The following is a 23,449-nucleotide window of genomic DNA, read 5'->3' as shown; positions in this document are numbered from 1 at the left end:
GACATAAAACTCATATTAAAAGTTCTTATTGGAAAAAAAATCAGGTGCATGCATCAGGGAAAGAAAATACTAGCAACAGCCTATTGTAACCTAGGCTACGTCAGGTTACTAAGGTTAAAAGCAGAGTTGGTAACGTGGATCAAGTACTGCTTTAAGAACTTTCCAGATAAAATCTCATTTTTGATTTCACTTAACTCTGTAAAGCAGATTATAATCCACATTTTAGAGATGAAGAAATAGACTGAGCTAAATCAAGGAATTTTCCAAGGTCTCACAGCCAGGAAGAGGTAGAGCTACAATTCAAATCCATGTCCGCAGGGCTCTGAAGCCCCTTTCTTTCCTCTCCACCACGTGTCAAACCAAGCAGTGGGGGCAAAGTATTTCTATGTGGGCAGTTTCAGTGTATGAATTTCCCTGCAAGAAAACTCTAACTGAAGGAGGGTGGAGGGTGAGGAACTAGGTCTGACTTGTTATTCGGTGAATCCTCTGCAGTCAACCTGTCTGAGGTTTCCGTTCAATATTTAGGAAAAATCCACACCCTAACAGTCTCCACTAGCAGACTGCCCTAACCTGGATCTTGTCTTTATTCTCTTACTGTCTCTTTCCCCTTCCAACAATAACCACTCCAAAAAGTTAAAAAGACTCAGAATGTCAGATGTATGTTATGAGGCTGTGAGTTTGTTCATCCACACATAAGGTGCTTTGCTCTAGAACCACCCTCTGGTTTCCAAATTGCTCTGTCTTTCTTTGGAGAAGCCTAAATTAGCATGTTTCTTGGAGAGAGAAAAAAAAGGCTTTTCTTGGTAACCTACCTGTCTTGTCTTTACCTCACATGGATTTCACATACACAACAGAGATTCCCGCCCTTCTTTCCAATTAATATACCCTGCACGGGAACTACGGTGCAACACCTGTAACCCTGGGAAGGTAGGTTACATGGAATTTGCTGGCAAGAGTCAGGGACTTCCCAGGTGGCACAGTGGATAAGACTCCGCACTCCCAATGCATGAGGCCCAGTTTCGATCCCTGATCAGGGAACTAGATCCCACATGCATGCTGCAACTAAGAGTTCGCATGCCGCAATTAAGGAGCCTGCCTGCCGCAACTAAGGAGCCCACCTGCTGCAACTAAGACAAGGCACAACCAAATAAATAAATAAACTAAATAAATATTTAAAAAAAAAGAAAGTATTACCATGTCCGTGAAGCATAGAAGCCCGGCTTCCCTGGACAGGGAGCATTGTATACAGAAGGTTGGATGGCTGGCCATTTATAGCCTTTGGGGTCCTCATCATCATGACATATACCTATGTGAAAGTACGAGAAATACTAACCTATTTTTTGAAATTAGAGGTACAAGATGAGAACAAGACAACAATGTTGGTAATTAGGTATTTATTCCATGCAATACTAAAATACTAGGTTTTTATGTTCAGAATTTGTAAAAGTTTAGAAGTTATGAAAAATAAAATTTAACTACATTACATATTTTAAATTACATGTTACAAAACTATCAAATAAAAAAACACACTTATGCAAGTATAAACATGAAACTTATAATATCATTCTAATGTAAATCATTAGTAGATAAAATTAGTAAAAGAGGTTTATTAAAAAAAAACACACTACATAAAATGAAAACTGTCCTGAAAAATTCAAAATGTAATTTAATCTTTTTCAAAGGGGAAAGCCTATAAAACAGTGCCGCAATAGTGCTGTCACTGAGTTGCCAGCATATTTTATGGAAACATTTTCTAGCTGCTCTGAAAGCATATTTCACCTGGAAGTTTGCTGGGGGAATGACAAGAAGACACCTGTAGGCCACACATTGTACACACATGCCTTCATCTTCAAATCATCCCACCTGTTGTTTGAAAACTCTCCAGGAGAGTTTTATGACATAAATCACTCAGATTTTACACTTAAAAAATATCAAAATAAAAGCACTATATCAACAGCAACAACAAAATCTCGTATTTCAGTACTGAAAAATGGTAAGTTACACTAAGACTACTGGGAACCAGTATTGTAGTCACCAACTGAACATTTAAATAACTTTCCCATTTATATTCTGAGTTTTTTTTCCAATTGGTGGAAATTTTTCTTCATAGACCCACTTGCAGAAGAACAATAAAGTATAGGATTTAAATTAAGTGGTATAAATTACTTGTCTAAGTAATTCCTCAGCCTCTGAGGACAGAGATAAGGTTGGTCCTCATGAGGCTCCTTTGCCACGTACAAACTACCATTCATCGAGCTCCTTCTCTGTGGAGACCCTTATGTGTGAAACAGCAGCGTTTGGACTCTGCTCATCCCCAAGAAGCTCTGTTTATTAAATAAGCAAGCATTTTCCCACAGAGGCTCAGAAACTGCTGTTGTTGATGACGATAATGATGATTTGCATTCTTTAACCTCAACGAGTTCCTTATACATCCCTCCCTCAGTATTCTCGAGGGACTGGTTCCAAGAAACACCCCCCTCAACACACACACACACACACACACACACAAGATAACAAAATCCGAGGAAGCTCATGTCCCTTGTGTAAAATGGTGTAATATTTGCAATAACCTATGCACATCCTCCTGTATACTTTAAATCATCACTAGATATAATAACAAATACTGTGTAAAAGCTATGTAAATAGTTTTAAATATAATGTATATTTCAAGTTTTGATTTCTGGAACTTTCTGAATTTTTTCCCCCAAATATTTATTTTTTTTGTGTGTGTGGTACTCAGGCCTCTCACTGTTGTGGTCTCTCCCGTTGCAAAGCACAGGCTCCGGACGCGCAGGCTCAGCGGCCATGGCTCACGGGCCTAACTGCTCCATGGCATGTGGGATCTTCCCGGCCCGGGGCACGAACCCGTGTCCCCTGCATCGGCAGGCGGACTCTCAACCACTGCACCACCAGGGAAGCCCCCACCCCCAAATATTTTTGATCCAAGGTTGGTTGAATCTACAGATGCAGAACCCGTGGAAATGGGGGGCTGACTGTAACTGTGTATGTTGACAAATTAGAGATGGGTGGTTTCTCACAGAAGCAAAGATGCCTGCTTCTTTATTACATTGTGATTCTGGCCTCAGCCATGATCCTGCTCTTAGAGGCTGAGGAATAGCTGCTTCCCCCACTTCAACCTCCTGCATGTGTGTATAAGGAATGTGTCAAAGCTTCCCCTTCTTTTGAGCTCTACTAATATACCTAATCAACTGTCATCATAACATTAGAATGATAACGGTATTTTTTGTTATCCATATTTTGATCATTTACTTTTCTAAAATATGCCCATCAAGCCTCATTTGTTTATTTATTCAGGTATTTAAGGGTTGGGGGATACGCTGGTTGCTGGGGGGAGGTAGGAAGTGAGGGTGTTAGAAAAATAAGATGTGTTCTCAAGCCAGGAGAAATTCCTGTTTAAAGAAAATGTATGAAGCTGTGGACACCTTGAAGTGGAGTCTCCAAGACAGTGATATCTATTCGTACATGATGATGTCAGAAAAGGCTTCATAGAAGAGGTGACTTTGGACTGTCCTTAATACTATATAGTTGATCATCAGGTGGGCAGTGAGAGGAGAGGAGAGAAGTGTGGGCAAAGACAGAGAAAAGAGCACTGCACGTTTGGAGAGGTGCTCGAAGCACCACACCTGTGGCTGGAGTTTAGGATGTGAATGGCATCCAGGTGAGAACTGAATCTAGGTCCAGGATAACTCCCAGATTTCTGGCCTATTCCAGCAAAGACGGTGGTATCTTTAATGGAGACAGAGAACATAAGAGAAGAGGATGTTTTATAACACGAAATAGTCTTTTATAAGATTTACCTCATTAGAGATCCCAAATGCACACACACACACACACACACACTCTTTATTCCTAAAGTTGAAGCCAATTCTGCTCAAGGTTATCTTGGCATTTTGCTCATATTCTTAGTATTTTCATAATAGGTTCCTAAAATAGGGTATAAACTGCCTCTTTCATTCCCTTGGATTCACAGGTATCAAGGTACTACCTTTTATGCTAACCTTGTCACCCATTTGTTAACAATGTCACCAATAGGATGAATTTCATCATCAGAAAAAAATAGCTTTAAATAAGCAAACACACAAAGGAAGAATATTTTTGTTGTTGTTTCAATTAAACCTGGATAGTAGTCACATAAAACACATATTATAAAAATATTAAAGGCACTTACCCAGTCGCCTCACGTTCACTCTGTGTAGCCTCAAGCCCTCATCCAGGGACTCATTATTTCTTAAGAGCTTCTGCTGAATGGTTCTTCCTTCTAAATCAGGATTGTTGGTAGCATTGTAAACTAGAAGGGCCAAAATCACCAACCTAGGAAAACAATTCCGATAGGATTGTTGGTGGTGCTATTGACCAGTTGGTTGTTTTTTGGGTGGAAAAATAGAACATTTGGATATGGTAGTAAGAGGGTGACCATAAAGTGCTGAGACTGAAGAAATATGCCAAGGCACTCAGACTTCTGCCACTGCACAAATTATAATGTTAAAAAAAGCTCAATATGAATGGATTGTATAAGATACTGCCTGTATCATCTACCATATCATCCCATTTCTTTTGAGAAATATTTTAAGTAATGTTTTACAGCATACATGCAAGAAAGGCCATATTTGTGGTTAATTCCACATTGTTTCTTTAAAGCAAAAAATAAAGTTTTTCAAGAAAAATTAGAATTTCAACTAATCTGACTAAACTTTTAACTTTTGAAATTATTAAGTGTTATTGTTTACAAATACATTACAATTTCTCCAGAATTGTGATAAATGATTTTCTATCTCCATGAAGTATTTACTAGTACTTTGTACACTGAAAAGTTACAAAATAAGTACTTGAAATTCACTCAGTGATTGGTCAGCATATCACTGAAGAAGTTTATAGACTGCCTGACCCTGCATGTCTTTAAAAAGAAAATATCTCTATGGGAAGCAGAGACATACCCTAAAAGCCCCACCAAAACTTTGGTTCTACTATTTGAAGTAATATAATTTTCTCTTCTATTGTAATCACAGCTGTGGTCAAGAGCAGAAATCAAAAGATGCCCAAGTGAACTCAGTAGAACTGTGTTACTATGAAGTCCTCAGTGGAGAGGCAGTAGCATATTTTATTTATGAAATTCTGTGGGTATCAGTATAAATGAAATAGAGTATTAACATATTTGTGATGCTTAAAAAAAGAAAAGTAAGTGAAATATTTGCTATTCAAGGTTAGGTGAAATTTAAAAGTGGCCCTATTTTTTCCCTAACTATCTGTGCTAATCTCAAGGACAACATACTTCACAATTCTCATAATTCACTCTGAAAAGCTATTTATCTCTAAAATCATTTACTGCTTAATGTTCATATATGAGTCATATTTTAGGATGAGACAAACATAGGTGTGAAATATAAGCTGAATTGTGATAGCTTAATAATTTGTTTAATGGCCTATTAAAAAAAAAGTATCCCTTGATTAAATTATTGTTGGAAACTAACCTTTGCCACTCCAGTAACTGAGAACTTATAGTTGGGAATATGACCTTTCACTTCCTTTGAATATTGAGAACACAGTACAATGTGGATGGTACTGACCCAAATTCAGCAATTCAAGAATGACCGTGCGTTTTCACAGGTCTTATCTGTGTTGCTTTCCTCTCTCATCCTGGAAACTGAAACTATTTTATGGTTCTGTAAAGTCCAGTTCTATCTGTTGTTACTATCAATTGTTCTTTATTTGAATAAACCAGTCTCTGCAGCTTTGGTTTCCTGTCTGCCTAGGTAATAGAGTATGATAGCATTATCTAAAGCTAGGGTCTGTGTTAAGTGTAACAATCTGATTGAAAGAAAAGGTTGGGAAAAAAGCGGGTGTGAAGACTAGTAGATTGTTGTTTGGACAAAAACTATGAGAGACTATAAAAGTTCATCCATGAACAGAAAAGAAACAGCAAGCAGAAAGAAAGAAATGGAGGTAAAGCCAGTAAGAACAAATTTTAAAGCAATGCCGGAGTTCATACCAAAGAAAAACAAAATGTGTGGATTTTCCCATATACATTGTCTAAGTTCATTCTCCCTATAATTTTCTGTAAAATTACCCATTGGTTTGACAGACAGGAAACTGAGATTCCATGAACTTAAATGTTTTTTGAACAAGAGTCTCTAAGGTGCTGACATATATTCATGATGGCTGATTTTAGTATTGTCAGGCAGTAGAGGAATCACTTTAAGTGGGACTGCAGCACGGCAGCACAAAGTTAAAAATCCCGGCTTTTCATATTGGTTGGTTGACCTTGGGCAATTCACTGGGTCTTAGTTTTGTCACTGGTTGAAAGGGCAGGATGCTACCTGCCTTATCTATGTCAGGGAGTAATTGGGAGAGGGAATCCAATGAGCCAGTGAATGTGACAGTGCTTGGAATCATAAAGTGCTGTGCAAATGTAAGGAGACACTGCGATGAAGCTTACAGTGAGGATGAGGATGATGATTATGCTTCCAAGAAGCATTGGTTTAATATATTTATACTTCTGAGAAATATGTTATTTGGCTCTTCTTATAAAATTGCACTGTTAGAATCTGAGTTTGAGCCCTCTGCAGAGGGTATACCATTGGAGATACCCTGAACTAGCACTGCCACAACTGCAAGACAAAGTGTCCAGCAAAGGGATCCAGATAATTGCTGGATCCATTATTCAAGGCTCAATATGATCTAGCAGTAAGGTTTGGAAAAAAGAAATTATTTGCCTAAATAGAGGAGAAAAGTCCTGTTACCATCAAGAATACAGTGTTAAAATACATTAAATACATTATTTGTTCTTTAGATCACAAAGGAAAAGGAACAATTCCAGAAAATAAAAAACAACTTTCCCTAACCAGGTGGCCCAATCCAGTCTGTTGAATACTTACAGAAATAAGTTTGAAATATAATCTTAAAGACGTGTTTTTCTAATGCCGAATAGAAAAAGAAAAAAAATAAGAAAACTCTCTAGTCAACTCTCATATGAAATTTTATTACTAGCTTCTCATAGTAAGAATGTACCACCTGAAAAGAGATGTATTCCGTCATTATAGTTGTAAATACATAATATTAATTCAGTCCATTGAAACCGAGTAAGAGATGTGAACTTTTGCTTTTCAACTAATATCTTTATTCTGTGGAGATGCAATATATTACCTGAACACAACTACATTTATTTCATGTGGGAGTTTACATTATTTTTTAAGAACAGTTGGCCTTTAAATGCCAACTATTACATATGGTGAACATATCCATTAAATTACCTGCCTGCATAAGTCATGACCTTGATATAAATTTAAAAATGAAGACTTCAGAAAATTAGCCAACGGCTTTGAATGCTGAAAATATTTCAGCATCTATCACCCATATTATTAGATGCTATTGTACATAAGTACCTTACTTGAAATAACACTATAATTATTTTCTTTCTTTGAAGGTCTCTGAAATTTCAAATAAGAGGTAATTGGTTATCATAAACTGGAAATACTAAAACTAACAAATGTTCTACTTCTGAATTATTTTTTATCAGATGTACATTTCTACCCAGTCTGCTATATTACAGTTTTAACTACAGGAAAAAAAAAGAAGACTGTCCACTAGAGATAAAGACATAATTTAAATGTGCCACTGGATTGAAATGTTTCTCTCCTACTGCACTGATTTCATTTCTCTACCAGACAGTCAAAGCAGAGAGCAAGAGAAAGATGTTACATTTTCTGCAAGACGTTGCCAGCGTTACCTTTGATCATTCACAATGCTTCTCCTCACTTTAATCTTGTCCTCTCCAGTGCTCAGGTGAAAACTAAAAATACAAATAAGTACATTCATTATCAGCTTCATCTGCTGCACGATCAACAACAAAATTTGAGGACGTGAGAGAAAGAGGCAGAAAGGACATTCTAAGTCAGTGTTTGCAAATGTGTGTTCTGAGGTCCTAGTGCTTTCATATGCCTGAGACGAAACAGCTCCATGGTCAAATAAAGCTTGACAGCTACGTGCCTGCTCTCTCTCTCTCTAAGATTCATGATGCATATCAGTACACGAAAGAATCTGAGATGCTTGGATATACAGAAACTTGCTTCAGTTTGTTTAATAATTTAGCTCCTGAACTAATTTGACTTTTTGATCCCTTTTTCTGTGTTATTACATCTCTTAGGTTCACAGAAAACATGTTTAGGGTTCATCAAATACACTTTAGAAACTAATTTAAGTATAAAACTGTAAAAACAAGGTGCAGAGGAAGACAGGTGAATGACAATATCTGCTAGAGATTCAGTGGAGTGTTTAAATAGAAGATTAGTGAAAGATAATTTTGAAAGGCCAAGTTGCAATCAGACTGTAGATGTCTTATCTTGCAGAAAAATCGTCTCCAAACTGGGGTGCATGCAACCCAGGGGGTGCTCTAGATGATCTACTGGGGTATGAGAAGCAAGTAACAGAACTTCCATTTATATTTAATTATCCTCTCAGTTTATGATACATTATAACATAATATATTGGTTAAGTAATATACACACATGCATATATACAATTTATTTAAAATCATAAATATATTTTGGAAGTACAAACTACATTTTAAAAAATGATTGGGATCTACAATCAAAATTTTTAAAACCATTGCTGCATCATTGAAGCTTTTTGTGCAAAGAAATGATATAATATAGAGTTGTTTTAGAAAGATTATGAATATGGTGTGTGTGTATGTCTGTACTTACATGTATGTGTGTGCAGGAATAACCAGAGAGAGAGGGGGAGAGAGAGAGGGAGACAGAAGTATTAAATTAGACACTACTTTTTATTTCTCAATTTATTCTGTCATTTACCTGATATTAACCACATAAACAGTATAGTTCCAATTCTGGAAGGTTGAATTGAGCTGAAAATACAATAGAAAAGGATAAGTTTGAGTAATACTTTTAAATAATTTTTTAAAAAACTTAAATCCAGTTTCTTCTCTCCCATAAAGTGTTACTGAAATAAGACCCTGGGAAAATTCCGAAGAGCTAGAGCAGTGAAAGAAAGTACAGATAACAGTTACTAGATCACTGTATGCCAAGAACCTTACAAATGTTATTTCCTTCATTCTCACAACAACTAATGAGATAGGTATTATCTGCACTGTCCTCCCACCCACTACACAAAGAAACTGAGCTTCACAGAGACGAAATAACTTGACCAAGCTGCAACTAAGAAGTAGCAGATCCCAGATTGGAACCCAAGTCTTGTCTGTCTGCAAACACTATACGTTCGTCTCCAGCCCCTATTATAAAGGGCTTTCTCTGTAATGGGCCTTCAAATTAGCTGTAACACTGAAAACTTAGCTGCAATAGGGTACACAGGGAAGATGAGCACAATACACACCTTCCATACTCTTCATTCAACAATCACTGAAATGCATTAACATGTTTTTCTAGCAATTACCATGTCAGAAGAATATTAGTAGTAAGAAAAATTATAAGTTAACAATATAAACCTTTAAAAAAACAAAGAAGTTCAACATTATGGGGAACTGTGTTATAATTGTTATGTGGTCATTTAAAAATTTTTATGGGTCTCAGCACCAGACTTTTTAATGAAGCAATGGATTCCTCTCAGTATAAATAAAAACCTCCCATATGCATTGTCTAACACAATCACAGACCACCATTTCTTTACTGACACTAAATTCTCTTACTTATATATCTCCTCCAAAGAGTTTTTTAGGTCTTGTTTCATACACACGTTTAGCCTTCCTTGTAAGCATTTTTAAAATGAATGTAAATTCTAGGAAATTCTGGCAAGAAGTATTAAATTATTTTTAAATTATAAATAGTAATAATATGAAACAGTATGAAATAGTAATAATATGAAACAATAATATGAAATAGTAATAATATGAAATATATTTTCCTGTTTCCAAATACCTGCTCTGGTATCTTACACCTTAAGGGAAAAGTGTCCATTAAAGTTTAGCTTCAGATAAAAATGATGTTATGTTGAAAACCATGCATGAAATAAATATAAATGTAAAATTATACCTTGTCTAAAGCACAAACTTTCCAATGGATGCTAATTTACAGAATTAATAATATTAGAAGTGGTTCCTTTGAGAATAAAAATAAAGAATTTTATATTTTGACTAACACAGCATTGTAAATCAACTATACTTCAAAAAAATAAATTTAAAAAATAGAAGTTTTATCTTTTGAAAACATTCTGACTTTAAAAAAGCAGAGAGAAGAATGATGGAAAGAAAACAAGATGCAAGATTATACTCATTCAGTAAAGCCCTTTCTTGCCTTTAAAAATAAGACTATGTTTTCCTACCATTCTTCAAATATCTATCTATATCAATATCTATCTACATATAAACATATATATGTATGTATAAAGTATTATCACCACTACCTCTTATTGTATGGTTTAACTTTCTTTTCCTACCAAGGACACACTTATTAGACAGCTACCATGTACGAAAACCCATTTTTCTTACTTCAGAATGTATACCCAAATGACAAATGACTTTTTTCACAAAAATTGTCTGAACTGTAGTAGTACATAAAAACAGTACATGGTCTCACAGTATGCTGTAGATAGGAAATAAAATAATAGAAAAAATAGAAACCTATGGAAAGTTAAATTTTTGATATTATTATAGAGAAGAAGAAAATTTTTTTAACCCTTAGGCTGTATTTGTAAGAAAAATAAGAAAATAAAATGCTTAGGGTTTTTTTAACTGGAAATTACCAAAATTTTAACCAATAGAATGCTGGTTAAATAAATTATAACCCAAATATCCATCAGCAGAAAACTTGTTAAATAAATGACTAGAGAGCCACATAATGGAATATTGTACCCTGTTTTTTTAAAAAACGATAAGGACGGTCTCTGTGTACTGATACTGCAAATCTGGCAATAACAAAAATAAGTACAGTGTGGAATGGTGTGTGCAATATGCTACTTTTAATATAAAAAGGAAAAAAAAAGGATGTATAGTCATTTTCTTTTACAGTCACAAACAAATTCTTGAAAAACCCAAGAAAAACTAACAGTGATTTCTATGCAGACAGGTTGGCCTCCAGGCAGATGAGTGTCAAGGATGGTGAAAGATATTCATGATATATCTTTTTATATTTAGTGGTTTTTGAATCAAACCCTCAATTAAATAAAAAAATAAGAAATGTATTTTTAAAAACAGTGCTGAACAAATGAATGAATTCACTGCTTGTTCCAGCCAACACCTGAAGATAGGGCCCATCTCCCAGTCTCTGTGGGAGGATAGGAGCCTAACTTCGATAGGCACCAGTTAGCAACCCCAGAAGGGCTTCTTATGGACCAACCACCCCTCCCACTTTTTTGTAATTTTTCACTTTCCTGACTCTGTTCAAGTCCCTACCATTCCTCCTCCCTCCACCCTCACTGTTCCTTTAAAACCCCCAGTCACCTCTGCACAAATCAGAATGGGGCTCAGCACGTTCTCCTACTGTCAGTGGTTACTGAATAAAACCTGCTTTCACTGCTTTAAAAAAAACAGAACAGGGCTTCCCTGGTGGCGCAGTGGTTGAGAGTCCGCCTGCCGATGCAGGGGACACAGGTTCGTGCCCCAGTCCGGGAAGATCCCACATGCCGCGGAGCGGCTGGGCCTGTGAGCCATGGCCGCTGAACCTGTGCGTCCGGAGCCTGTCCTCCGCAACGGGAGAGGACACAACAGAGAGAGGCCCGCACACCGCAAAATAAAATAAAATAAAAAATAAATAAATAAAACAGAACAAAAACAAAGTGCTGAAAATGTATGGATATAACAGTAAATAAACATACCTCTCAAAACACTTTTCCATTTGTGAGGCACCTTTCTTATTTGACATAATAGTCTATTAGGCTCTTTCTTGTCATTCAAATGTATCTCTCTTTCTATTCAAAAGTGCAATATCTCACTTACATATCTATACATACATTTATAATGAATAGTATCTATGTTTCAGTATGATCTGTGGATTCAGTTAGACAGTAGAGTCTTTTCCAGATTTCCAGAGATTAAAGTCTTAAAGCCAATAAAGAAATTTTACAATTCACTTACCCATTCGGCCACCTTGCTCTGTACTTTTACCTCGGGGTGATGAAGGATGTTTTGAATCTCTATGAAAATTCTATAAATAATTCCATCTGTCCATTGGAAATAAGATTTAGTCCATTAATTATATTTTACAGTCATATACTTATCAACTTACACTTACAAGGACATGATTTCATACAACTTAAAAGAAACGCCTTCTACATAGGTACAGAAAATTTACAAGATATTTTAACTTCATTCTCATTGACCTTCGCAACTTTTTAGAAATAGTTATCATTTAGTTTACTCTTATGAAGTCATTGCTTCTAAATTATCACCTGCATATGTTTCTTCATATTTTTTAATTCTATAGAATTCTATCTCCTGTATGTAAAATGGTGATTTTTCAGGTACAATTTCATTTGTTGTAACAAAAAATTATCCTTTTTTTCTATATTACGAAGAATGATAGTTTGGAATGTGAAAACTTGAGTAAGATGATGGGCAGAACTTAATTTGGAAAAGAACAGGCATCACATATTTTTGGCCCACAGTCCCTTATCCTCTCTGTCCTCTTTCCCCTCTTCACTAAAGCAATTACTTCCATTAAGTTATTGGGTTGTATTTCACCAGATTTTTTATCAAAATTCTATAAATGTAGTCATTTGTATCAAGTAAAGGGGGAAAAAAGAAAGAATATTTGCAGATGGAATTTTAACTGGACTCACTTGCTTTTAAAAGAAAATCCTATGTCAGAAGGAGGTTCAGCTTTTTTTTGGGGGGTGGCAGGGTGCAATCTTTAATGTAGTCTGCCATATATATATATTTTAAAAATGAAAATCAAACTGACCAGCCAGGGTTTGCTAAATCTCTCTATGTGTGTTATAGGGTACCTTACTAAAAGTAGCTAATGAGAAAAAAAATCTTTTTAAAAATGGTAGGTTATATACAGAAAAAAATATTGATTCTTCATTATTGTCAATCAATCATCTACCTTCATGCTTACAAACATGAGAAAAATATGCATAGAAAATGCAAAAGTATATAATTAAAACAATGGGAAATAGATTTAATGAAGATTTGGGGGAGGCAGTAGATAAAAGTACAAAAGTATGCCTCTGGGAACTCCCAAATCTACTAAAATGCAAATTCCAGTCATACTCCTAAAGGAATGTTTTTCCACTACAGGGGTCAGAAACTCATGCTAAAATAAATTGCCGCTCCCAGGTATAATAATATAAATCTATGAAATTGGTACAAGTCCAAGGATATTTAGTTTAATTTATGCATACTATTATTCCAGCTTCTAAAACTCTTCAGGTATTTTAATGATCCTGACCTCAGGGTCCTTTAAAAAATATTCTGAATGAAAAATAATTCCAGGAGTATATTTAAAATAAATGATAATAATTCAGACCAAAAAACAAAAAAAAAACCTTTTTACACTGTAGCTCTCATCATATCAAACCATGGACATTCTGAATGAACGAGAGGAAATTCAAGTTGCAGAAGTCCAGGATTCTATATTGATGTCAGGATCTGAGGGCTATTTTGGGCATGTTCCCCGGTGCCAATAAAGTAAGTGACAAGCTACCACTAGATGGAGACCTAAAGCATGTGTTTATGTTAGGAGCTGTATTCCTTCCCTCTCAGGAGAATCCTGCAAAATACTAAAAATCAGTATTTTTAATCATTCACATTTCTGAAATTTTATGGAAGCATCCAAACGCTTAAGATGTTTTTCTTTAAATTTAAAATATTTCCACACTTTTTTCCCAATTCAGTTTTTATAAATAAGAAAGACATTACATATCAGAGTCAGCCTAAATCAGTTTATAAATATATGACTCTCTCTAGAGTCACACTGCTTATGCTAAATAAAATATGTGAATACACCAGAGAACCTACTCCTAAGTGTTAGAGATTCTCCGGTTCTGTGGATCGTTTTCCAGTAGTCTCTCTTCAGAAGCCTCAGAATGAGGTATATATATATATTTATATATATATATATATATTTAGCAAAAATTATTCAATAGTGTCTACTGGTTACACTAATTTAAACTTTTTGGATAACGTAGTCAACAAGTAATCCTAGGAAATGTCCAAGAATGAACTGTCAAAGCAGGATAAAATGTCCACTGGAGGGGACATTTTGGACCGCAGTGAAATAATTCTCTCAAGCATTGACATTACAGAGAACGCACAACTAAGATACACTGATGCAGGTTTTTCCCTGTCCTCCTGGTAGTCAAGTTGCCTTCTCCTATAGATGTAACAACTCACATTGTGTCTCAGTAGAAAAGCTATTCACAAATCTTCATATGTTCCAGACACTTCAAAAGATGTATTGTCCTAATAATGACATCCAAGCCTGAAGAATTTGTGATAGACTTTTTTCCAATTAGATAACTCGTCCAGCCTCACAAAACTTCAAAGTAGAAACCATTGCTTGCCATAACAGATGTGGTATCAAAACATGTTCCTGTCTGTAGATCTTTCTCCAATTATCTTTCCCCTTTTTTATCTTCTTAACACTCTCCTGAGAGTTTCTTAAAAGATATAGAAATGACAGACACTACTTCATTCTCCATTCAAGGGTATGAAATATAGGTTTGAAAAGGTAGGCTTTAAAATATACATTTGAAAAGATAAATGTTAAAGTATAAACCAAATGTTATTTTAGATTCAAGATTATTTCTTTGAACTGGTGATGTGGCAATTATAGTATGACAGTGGCATTTATAATATGACTGGAGTCCTGTTCATCCTACACACATGATTTCTTTAAGATCCTTGGCCTATAAAGCTAGATTGATTGTTGGGTGCACACAAATATCATGAGAGTGAATTTTTTTGAGTAGTCAAACGTATGGGAGGAACTAGAAGCAATGATACAATTTGCACTTGTAAGTTAGGTTTTTAGAACAATAATAAGGACTAACAAAGTTAGTTCCTTACTTGGATGGCTTGTGCTAACCTCACAGAAGTCTAATATTCAGCAGCAGGACAGTGATGTTTCAAGCATAGAACATATGATTTGGAATGGAAACAATGATTAGTCCAAGAGCTTTTCTTGGGAATGTAATGCAGAAGGCACTAAGGTTATTTGTAGGAATACCTAGATTATCTCTCATATACTGAAATATGTGTTTATGAAAAGTAGCTTAGAAGATAAGATTTTCTTAGTATATAATCTGAAGTATCAGATAAAAATCCTATTGAAAAATAACTAAAAGAACTTTACACAGGGGGATAGGAACATTTTACAAAAGCCAGGAAGATAAATTTGATTGATATACTGAAAAAATATGTCTGATTGCCAAACAATCTCAATCCCTCTCCCTCTGACACCAGCATATCATGATTGACGAAGTCAGTAAATCTCTTTAATAGTCCAGAGTTTAAAGGACTAGATAAGGTAGACAACAGATTTGATAGCTGTATATCTTTCTTACAGTGAACAAAACAGGGTTCCCTAATATATCAGATCGTAGGCCTGAGAATGTTTATTACATCAGTTTCCCAAGGAGTAAGAAAAATATATTTGAAACTGTTGACAGTATGTGAATAAGCTTAGATAGTCTAGGACATGACACTAAATCCCATTTATTCACAAGGTAAACAAGTAATTCTCTTTTCAGTTATTTCAAATTTGACTATACCAAAGAAAAAACATCTTAATTACAGTGTGTCTCTAACCCTTTGTTACCCTCTCTTTTTAAAAAGATAATGAAGGCTTTAGGTGCTGAGATGTGAGAAGGCAATAGGATATAGAGAGAATTCAACAGCATTGTTTTCATTACATTTATTTTCACTTTTCACTTCTATTTTAAAACAAGTAGTACTGGTTTCATTTTACAACAGTGATATTAATTTATTTATATGAATATAAATGTTTAAGTAAAAAAGTGAGTCAATTTAGGGGGAAAAACTATTAAATAAATAGTAGAGGTGGTTCAAGGATGTGGTAAAATTGTTCAGATGGTACATCAATTTGAGTACACCATTCTGAGACTTGCTACTACATGACTTTCAAATATTTTTAAATATTTTTAAGTGCTAGGATTACATTTTTATCAAGAATGATCTGAATTAGATTTTTTTTTTCTTTAAAGTGGCTAAGTCAAACCATTTTAACTGATTCTAACATTTGCTTGCTTTGTTGAAACTCCAGTGAAGGTTATGACGCAGAGAGAGATGGACTGAACAAGGCTCTCTTCAAGAATGTCAGAAATGACATGATTGAGTGAATACAGCTCCACTCCACCAAGTCAAGGACTCTGAAGCATCATGTAAACGTTCTTGGGCAGCAGAGGATGTGCCAGTCCTAGAGGGAGAATGCCACAGAGGCTCTTTGTATGTTCATACAAAGGGTGAAATACTTAGTCAGAATTATAATATTCCCATCTACTGGCTGGGGCCCATGTGAAATATGCACTGGAAATTTCAGCTGCTGTTGCTTTCTTGGGGATTGTTGGAATTTTTGCTCCATCATAAATCTCCTTGGTGTAACTACCAGAATAACCATGAACACTTCCCTGAATCGATGTCTTTATATCCCTAATGAAATTTATATCTACGTTTCATGTAAAATATTCCGTACTTCCAATTTAAATGTCCTTAAATGTACAGGAAGTTGATGTAACCCCCAAAGCCAAAAGAAAAAATGAACTATGTGGGTTTCTTTTCTCTGGGTTTTGGTCCCTGGTGATATATTACAGATGTCTTGGCCTTGCAAGTTAAATGATTGGGGTTGAGAAAATTCCTTTGTTTCTTTTTTTTAATTTATTTAATTTATTTATTTTTGGCTGCTTTGGGTCTTCATTGCTGCCTGTGGGCTTTCTCCAGTTGCAGCGAGCGGGGGTTACTCTTTGCTGTGGTGTGTGGGCTTCTCATTGTGGTGGCTTCTCTTGTTGTGGAGCACAGGCTCTAGGGACATGGGCTTTAGTAATTGTGGCACTCAGGCTCAGTAGTTGTGGCTCGCGGGCCCTAGAGTGCAGGTTCTGTAGCTGTGGCACACAGGCTTAGTTGCTCTGCGACTTGTGGGATCTTTCCGGACCCAGGCTCGAACCCGTGTCCCCTGCATTGGCAGGTGGATTCTTAACCACTGCACCACCAGGGAAGCCCCCTCCTTTGTTTCTAATACCTCATATTTGAGAATACTACTGTGTTTGAAGCAATGGTGTGGTCACCTGATTGGAATTTCTCTTTTTTAGAAGAAACTGAAATCACTTACACTGAATTACCAGAAGGCTATGCGTTGTAGTTAATATAGGTAGCAGATTAAATAATAACTCAATTCACCTGGCATTTCTCCAGTTCATTCCTTATCTTATGTGACTACTATATTTGCAAGTTACAAATAATATAAACAAAAACATGTATATAGAGAGGGAAAAAAACAGAAGGTATTGGCAGTTACTTGAAGTTTTGTCAGTCGAAAATTGATTTATGATTTAATTGATATACAATCACATTCTAACCATTATTCTTCAACAAATAAAAACAGAGAGCAAAGTATTACCATATAAAAATAATTTAACTGTCACAAATGTTTGAACATAAAGTTGGCCTTAGTGAGAAATTAAATTACTAAAATTATTTAGCTTTTTGAGATTATAAAATGCTTTAAAAACTAGTTTCCTTAGAGAATAATCTGACAGAATGTGATGAATATTTTTCTTCTCAGATCTCTAGTATAATGCAAATTAATTTCTTTAATTTAATGCCTTTCTCTTAAAGCTTCCTTTGAAAGAAATTTTAGCTAAAAGTGCAGAAGCGTGGCACTAGAAATGTACTCATTCCATTGGTCATTAGAATGGGGAACTCAAAGGAGTCAAGTGATATTTATTTTACTAGTCTTACAAATGTACAAATGTACCAATTGATTCTAACAATAGAAACTTTGTTGGAACATTAGATATTTCCACCCTTAAATACAATTTTTCATCAAGTCAGACATACTACAAGTATAAAAGATAATGATTTCTTACCATTCCTTTGTTTATCGGTTTTATTAGTAACAGGCATGTTAGTGGTGACAGTGGGTGGTGTAGTACTAGGAGAGTTTACAGTAGCTGGTAAGAAAGATGAGAGAGATGTAATTTTGCAAGGAGCACGTGAAAGTTAATATGGATGAGCAATCTATGGTTAACGCATGAAAATATATAAAGGAGGAATGGAAACCATTTCTTGCCACTAAACACAAGTCCCAAGGTTATAATGCATAAAATGAAGCAACGCTTTCTATGGCACATTAAGAATCTGTTCCCATGGCCTTTCATGCCATATTGTATGAGAGTCTGGAACCGGCACAAAGGGAATGGAGAAAGAACATTTAGATTCTAGATCTAGGTTTGCCATCAAGAGGCTGATGACCACACAGTAAATGACTAAACCTTATCCAGAACTCAGTCTGCTAAGTTTGTAAAAAGAAAGGTTAGAGAAGGAAGTCTGTACAGCACCTGTCAGCTTGAAAATTATCTAAAGTCAGTCTTTCTGATATACTGAGACTAGCAAAATAAAATCTCAGGGGAAAATGCACTTCTCCTAGAGAAGGTAAATGTAAAGGGAAACAAAAGAGAATGAAATGTATAGATGAAATCAATCATCTAAAGATCCCAAAATCTTTACTACACACTGATGGATGAAATGGATTTCATAAGGGCAAGTCATACAGGAGAGACTTTTCAAAACAGTATGTCAAGGCTATGCTTCTGATATTACTAAAACTCTCAAAGATTAAGCCCTTCTGTAATGCTTTAATACCTTTCCAAGAAATTCTGGAGGAACAATGTAAGTAGTAAAATAGCTATACACATTATTTTCCTTTAGTTTATCTTTGGAGTATATTTGTATAAGATGTACCTTTCTATGTACAATAACCATTTGTTACGTATTTCTCTTAATTACAAAAAAGTTACCTAAATTTAAAACATTTCAGTGATTATAAAAAGAATTACCTTCCAAAGCCTCTTTAGAAAATATTGAATTCCTTATTCAAAATGTGTATTCTTAACTAAAATAATTTTCCATTCCAAAGTAATATATAACACCTAAGAATGGGGATTCTTTTTGAAAGTCTTTTATATTTTTAAATTATGAACAATCAGTTATATTTATTTAATGTAAAATACATCAATGAATATGAAAATGCTTTTTGGTCATTTAGGACATAGGGGGAAAAAAAGCTGGGCATCTAGTCCTTTGACCCAAGGAATCATTCCTACCTCAGATTAAAAGAAAAAAACAAAATTAAAATTAAAAAAAAACTTCACACCTTGAATTAAGCAAAACCAAGGCTTTTTTCTATTTCATATAACTATTTTAAAACTACACTGAGTTCATGGAAAGAAGCTACTTAATGACTTTATTTTCTTAGGGTATTCATCAATAATAATATCAAGAAATAATGTCTCAGAAAGGAAACAAAGATAATAATGAATTACACCCCTTCTCCCTGCCTACTCTACTCCCACACTGGAGCTACAGAAGAGAGCTTAGGTTTCTATTCCTTCCATCTCACTTCTAACCCCCATCACTTTCATGTTATGATCCTCTTAATAAAATATCCCGCTTCACAAAAGGCATGGTCATGATTCTTAATGTGGCACATAGAAATGCTACTTCAAAAAGAAGTATATAATAGAATAAATGGATGAAAATGGGTCATGGGTAATTAGAAGAAGCATGATAAAATTAAAGTAAAATATATTATGTTAAAATCTATGCAACCATGTATTATTTAGCATGCAACCATTCAGTACGTAATATATATACTGACCACAGTATAGTCGTTATGCATTATAATAATTAATAAAAGAACATCCATATTAGTTCAAACTATTTTTATCTTACATACATTCAAACTATTCATACATTCAAACTTATCATACATTCAAACTATTTTCATGTTAATATTGAAGTTACATTGCACATCATAAATTGCCTCATGGCCTTGTCTTAACTAACTATTCAACTTAATTTTTCCCCTTGTTTTTTAAACATGAATACTTTTTCAAAATATTGTATGGCTATATTATACTGGACAATATTCTTGAGACCAAATTGAGGGAAAAAATGAAGTCAACCTTTCCTAATAGCATATAATCATTCACATTTAAAAAACTCAGTGCTTTATGGAAATGTGGTCATACAGTGTGTGAATGCATTCCTTCTCTACACTGCACACCCACACAACTAAAACACATCCAGAAATTCTTCTGTTTTTCTGGTTTCTGGCTTCTCAAGTGAAAAGATAAAATTCAAAACAATGACAACTACATTTTCCAAAATAGCAAGTAGGAAACAGAGACTCCAGAGGAGGACGATGTTGACTCCCTACCTTGGCAAAGGGTCCCCAAATCTGCACAGTTGGCTAGTTCTGCGGCCGGGAGCGGGATCAGGTAGGAACCTCGATCAACACAGAAAGATTGTACAAATTTGACTTATGATTTAATTATAGTTTTTCTCCCCAAAAATCATGAATCATCTGGTTGGTGTAATAGGAGCAACCCTGGAAGAGTCCACCAGTAATATTCCAACATCAAGAAAGTCTCTAACGATCTTTATGTATCAATGTCAAGCTATTGAAATGTAAAATCAAGCTCCTGAAATCTCCCTCAAAATCTTTAACTCAATCTACTGGCCCCATGCACACATGAAAGGAAAATAAGTGCTACTGCCCCTTAAAGTGTGAATAAAAAGTTCAGGCCCTTTTTGCATAATAAATTATAAGGCTTTGGTGGAAATTCATACAAATGAAATAATAAGAACATCAAAGATAAGTTTCAAAACTGAACTTGGATATTACTAACACTCATAAAATGCAAGTTTTTGGTTCATAGGCACTAGCACATGCTAGCTGCAATTCCAGAAATAAGTTTCCGTGACTGGAAACTTATTGGTCTCTGTGTCTTTTTATTTCAAGCTTTGCCTGACTCATCCTCAGCAGGAAACAAATTTTGAGCTGATTTTCTAGTAGGAGTAGTGGATTTTTCTCTGTTGCACTAAATCTCCCTTTGGCTGTTAACAGACTTTTACCAACAGGTTGAGGCTGAGGAAGATAGGCTAAACTTATCGCAAGGCATATTGTACTATGAATAAAGACAGAAGAATAAATACAAATATATATACATACATACACACATATATTTAATTTTTAAAGAACATTTCTATAATAGTGACTACATTCTAATGTTTAAACATTTTCCAAACTTTCCTGTGGGAATGGTACATAAAGGCAGAGCAGGTACATGAGCCAACAAAAGATGTCTAATTAGGTTAATTGTGTGCATAGTTAGAAAGCATCCCAGCAATTTAGCAGCATCTCGGGAGTCGTGGTTTCTTCATTCTTGATTGCCTCAGGCAGCTGGTCCAAGGAAGGAATCATGTTATCTCAGAAAGACTCAACCCTGTGGCCTCCAGCAGGTCTGCCATGTTAACTGGCAAGAAGATCTCATCACAGACCTTTACATGTTCATCCAATAAACATTCACTCACTGTTTAAAGTGTGTGAGACATGGAGGCTAGAAGAATGCTTTAAAACAATGCCTCTGCTCTCAGAGAGGCATGAATGGGAGATGGCTTCACAGTTCTCTGCATGATATAGATGCATAGTGGCCAAAAGGAAGATGTGACCAGCAGTTTGGTGAGAAGGGTGAATAGGAAATCCACTACAAAGATTAACCGGAAATATGAGGGGTCACTATACTGATCAGGGGAGAAGAGACTAGAGATGGTTATTACTAGCAGACAGAATTACTGAAACATATACCAAGAAGGCAGTGAAATGGTCTGGGAACCCAGGTGGCATGGCATTACTGGAATAGGACATTTATAGCAAATTGGTAGGAATGATCAGATATATAGGTAATGGACAGCTTGTGGAGGGCTTTGTAGAATGCAGGCACTATGAGTCTCCAGACTTTTTGTCTTTCTTCCAATGGCCCATCCCACACACATAGTCGGTGGGTCCTCTGAATAAATTATTGAATGCGATACGAACGACTGAACATTTTGAGCTCTTTCTTGAAGTAAATGGGAAAACAATGAAAGGGAGTTTGGTGAGAAAATTGACTTAAATTTAAAAACAATCACATTTGAGGCTCTATAACGAAAAGACAGGCAATACAAGAAGCATGAATAATACCAATAATTCAGGCTTGATATCATAAGTACAGTGAGGATAGACAGAAAGATATGGATACAAGACATTTGAAGATGGAATATATAGGATTTATTTAGTGACTAACTGGAGAACAGAGAAAGAAAGGGAAGAATAGAAGAATTTTTCTGGTTTCCAACTTGAGAAATTGGTGCACAATGATCTCATAAAAGGACATAGTAAATACTGGAAGAAAAGCAAACTTAGGTGGGGTAGGCTAAACAGTACATCCAGGAATAGGAACTGAGGTACCTGTGTGACATCTGGTACAAGGTGTACATGTTTTTGTAAGAGACCTAGCCAGGAAGTACTCCACAGAAGCTATAGATGTGTCTGGGATCACCTGAGCTAGAAGATTTGATGGAACCACAGATATTCTTATATTTAAGTTTCAGATTAAAAGAAAAAAAAAGAGCTATAGATTTGAGAAGACAAAAATAGCTCTTGTAGAAGGTGATTTTACAGAATTCAAGTGAACAAAGTTTCATGGAGGGTGTGGCCACCATCAAGTATACAGAAAGTTCCAGAATGATAAAGACTGAGAAGACCCTTCACTTTGCACTGGAATTTCGGCAACAGCTCTTCAGTAGAAGAAATTCTCTTCAGTAGCGTGGGAATGATGCACTCTAGATTTCCAATGTTTGAGAAGTGAATGCAAACAGAGGAAGCTTGGCTATGAAAGGAAGCAGAGATGGGCGGGCGGGGCGGTGGGGGGCGGTGGTGTGTGTTTCCGATTAAAAACTTAATCTGTGTACTATGGAGAAAGAGCACGTGAGGAGGTAGAAGTTGAAGCCAGCCTAGAATTCGATCTTGAATGTTTTCTGCCCATTATTCCTTCCCATCATGCCCCCTTCTTGCATGACCTTACTTCTCCTTTAGGTATTTATATTTTAGTAAGGAACTTCTGAAAACTAAAAAGCTTTTAAAACTCAGAATGACTGAGGAAATCTCAGCCACTATAACATGCAAGAGAGGAGACCCATGGACTGAGTGTTTGTGCTTCTCAAATTTCACACAATGTTGGCAGACAAAGGCTCCTAAGGCCACTTCCGGTGCTGATACAATATCTCTGGAAGACAAAGGGAGATAAGGGGACAGCATTGTGGGAAAGCAAGTTTTCAGGCTAACTACATTTCCACTGCAGATATCAAAGAGCTGAGAGGTGGAAATAAGGAGAGAAAATCAGGAGAGTTAGGATTTAGAGTAAGATGTTTAACAATTTTCTTTAACATTTCATCAGTTTCGTT

General features: G+C 35.5%; 1 protein-coding gene across 1 annotated transcript in view; it reads right to left on the bottom strand.

Moving 5' to 3' along the window:
• ADGRG6 (adhesion G protein-coupled receptor G6) overlaps positions 1-23,449 on the bottom strand; it is a gene marked incomplete at its 5' end in the record, with an annotated part of 128,682 nt that overhangs the window by 40,585 nt on the left and 64,648 nt on the right. Inside the window, 7 exons of the mRNA XM_082669068.1 lie at positions 1,195-1,306; positions 4,190-4,332; positions 7,745-7,807; positions 8,829-8,881; positions 12,062-12,147; positions 18,031-18,114; positions 20,382-20,450. Of these exons, the coding sequence (XP_082525194.1) occupies positions 1,195-1,306; positions 4,190-4,332; positions 7,745-7,807; positions 8,829-8,881; positions 12,062-12,147; positions 18,031-18,114; positions 20,382-20,450 (610 nt within the window). The remainder of the gene's footprint in view (positions 1-1,194; positions 1,307-4,189; positions 4,333-7,744; positions 7,808-8,828; positions 8,882-12,061; positions 12,148-18,030; positions 18,115-20,381; positions 20,451-23,449) is intronic.

This window comes from Grampus griseus (assembly GCF_964374135.1).
Source record: "Grampus griseus genome assembly, chromosome: 13".
In the NCBI taxonomy this organism is placed as follows: Eukaryota; Metazoa; Chordata; class Mammalia; order Artiodactyla; family Delphinidae; genus Grampus; species Grampus griseus.
Note: the sequence above shows the minus strand (reverse complement) of the source record. Positions and strands in the feature narration are given on the sequence as shown.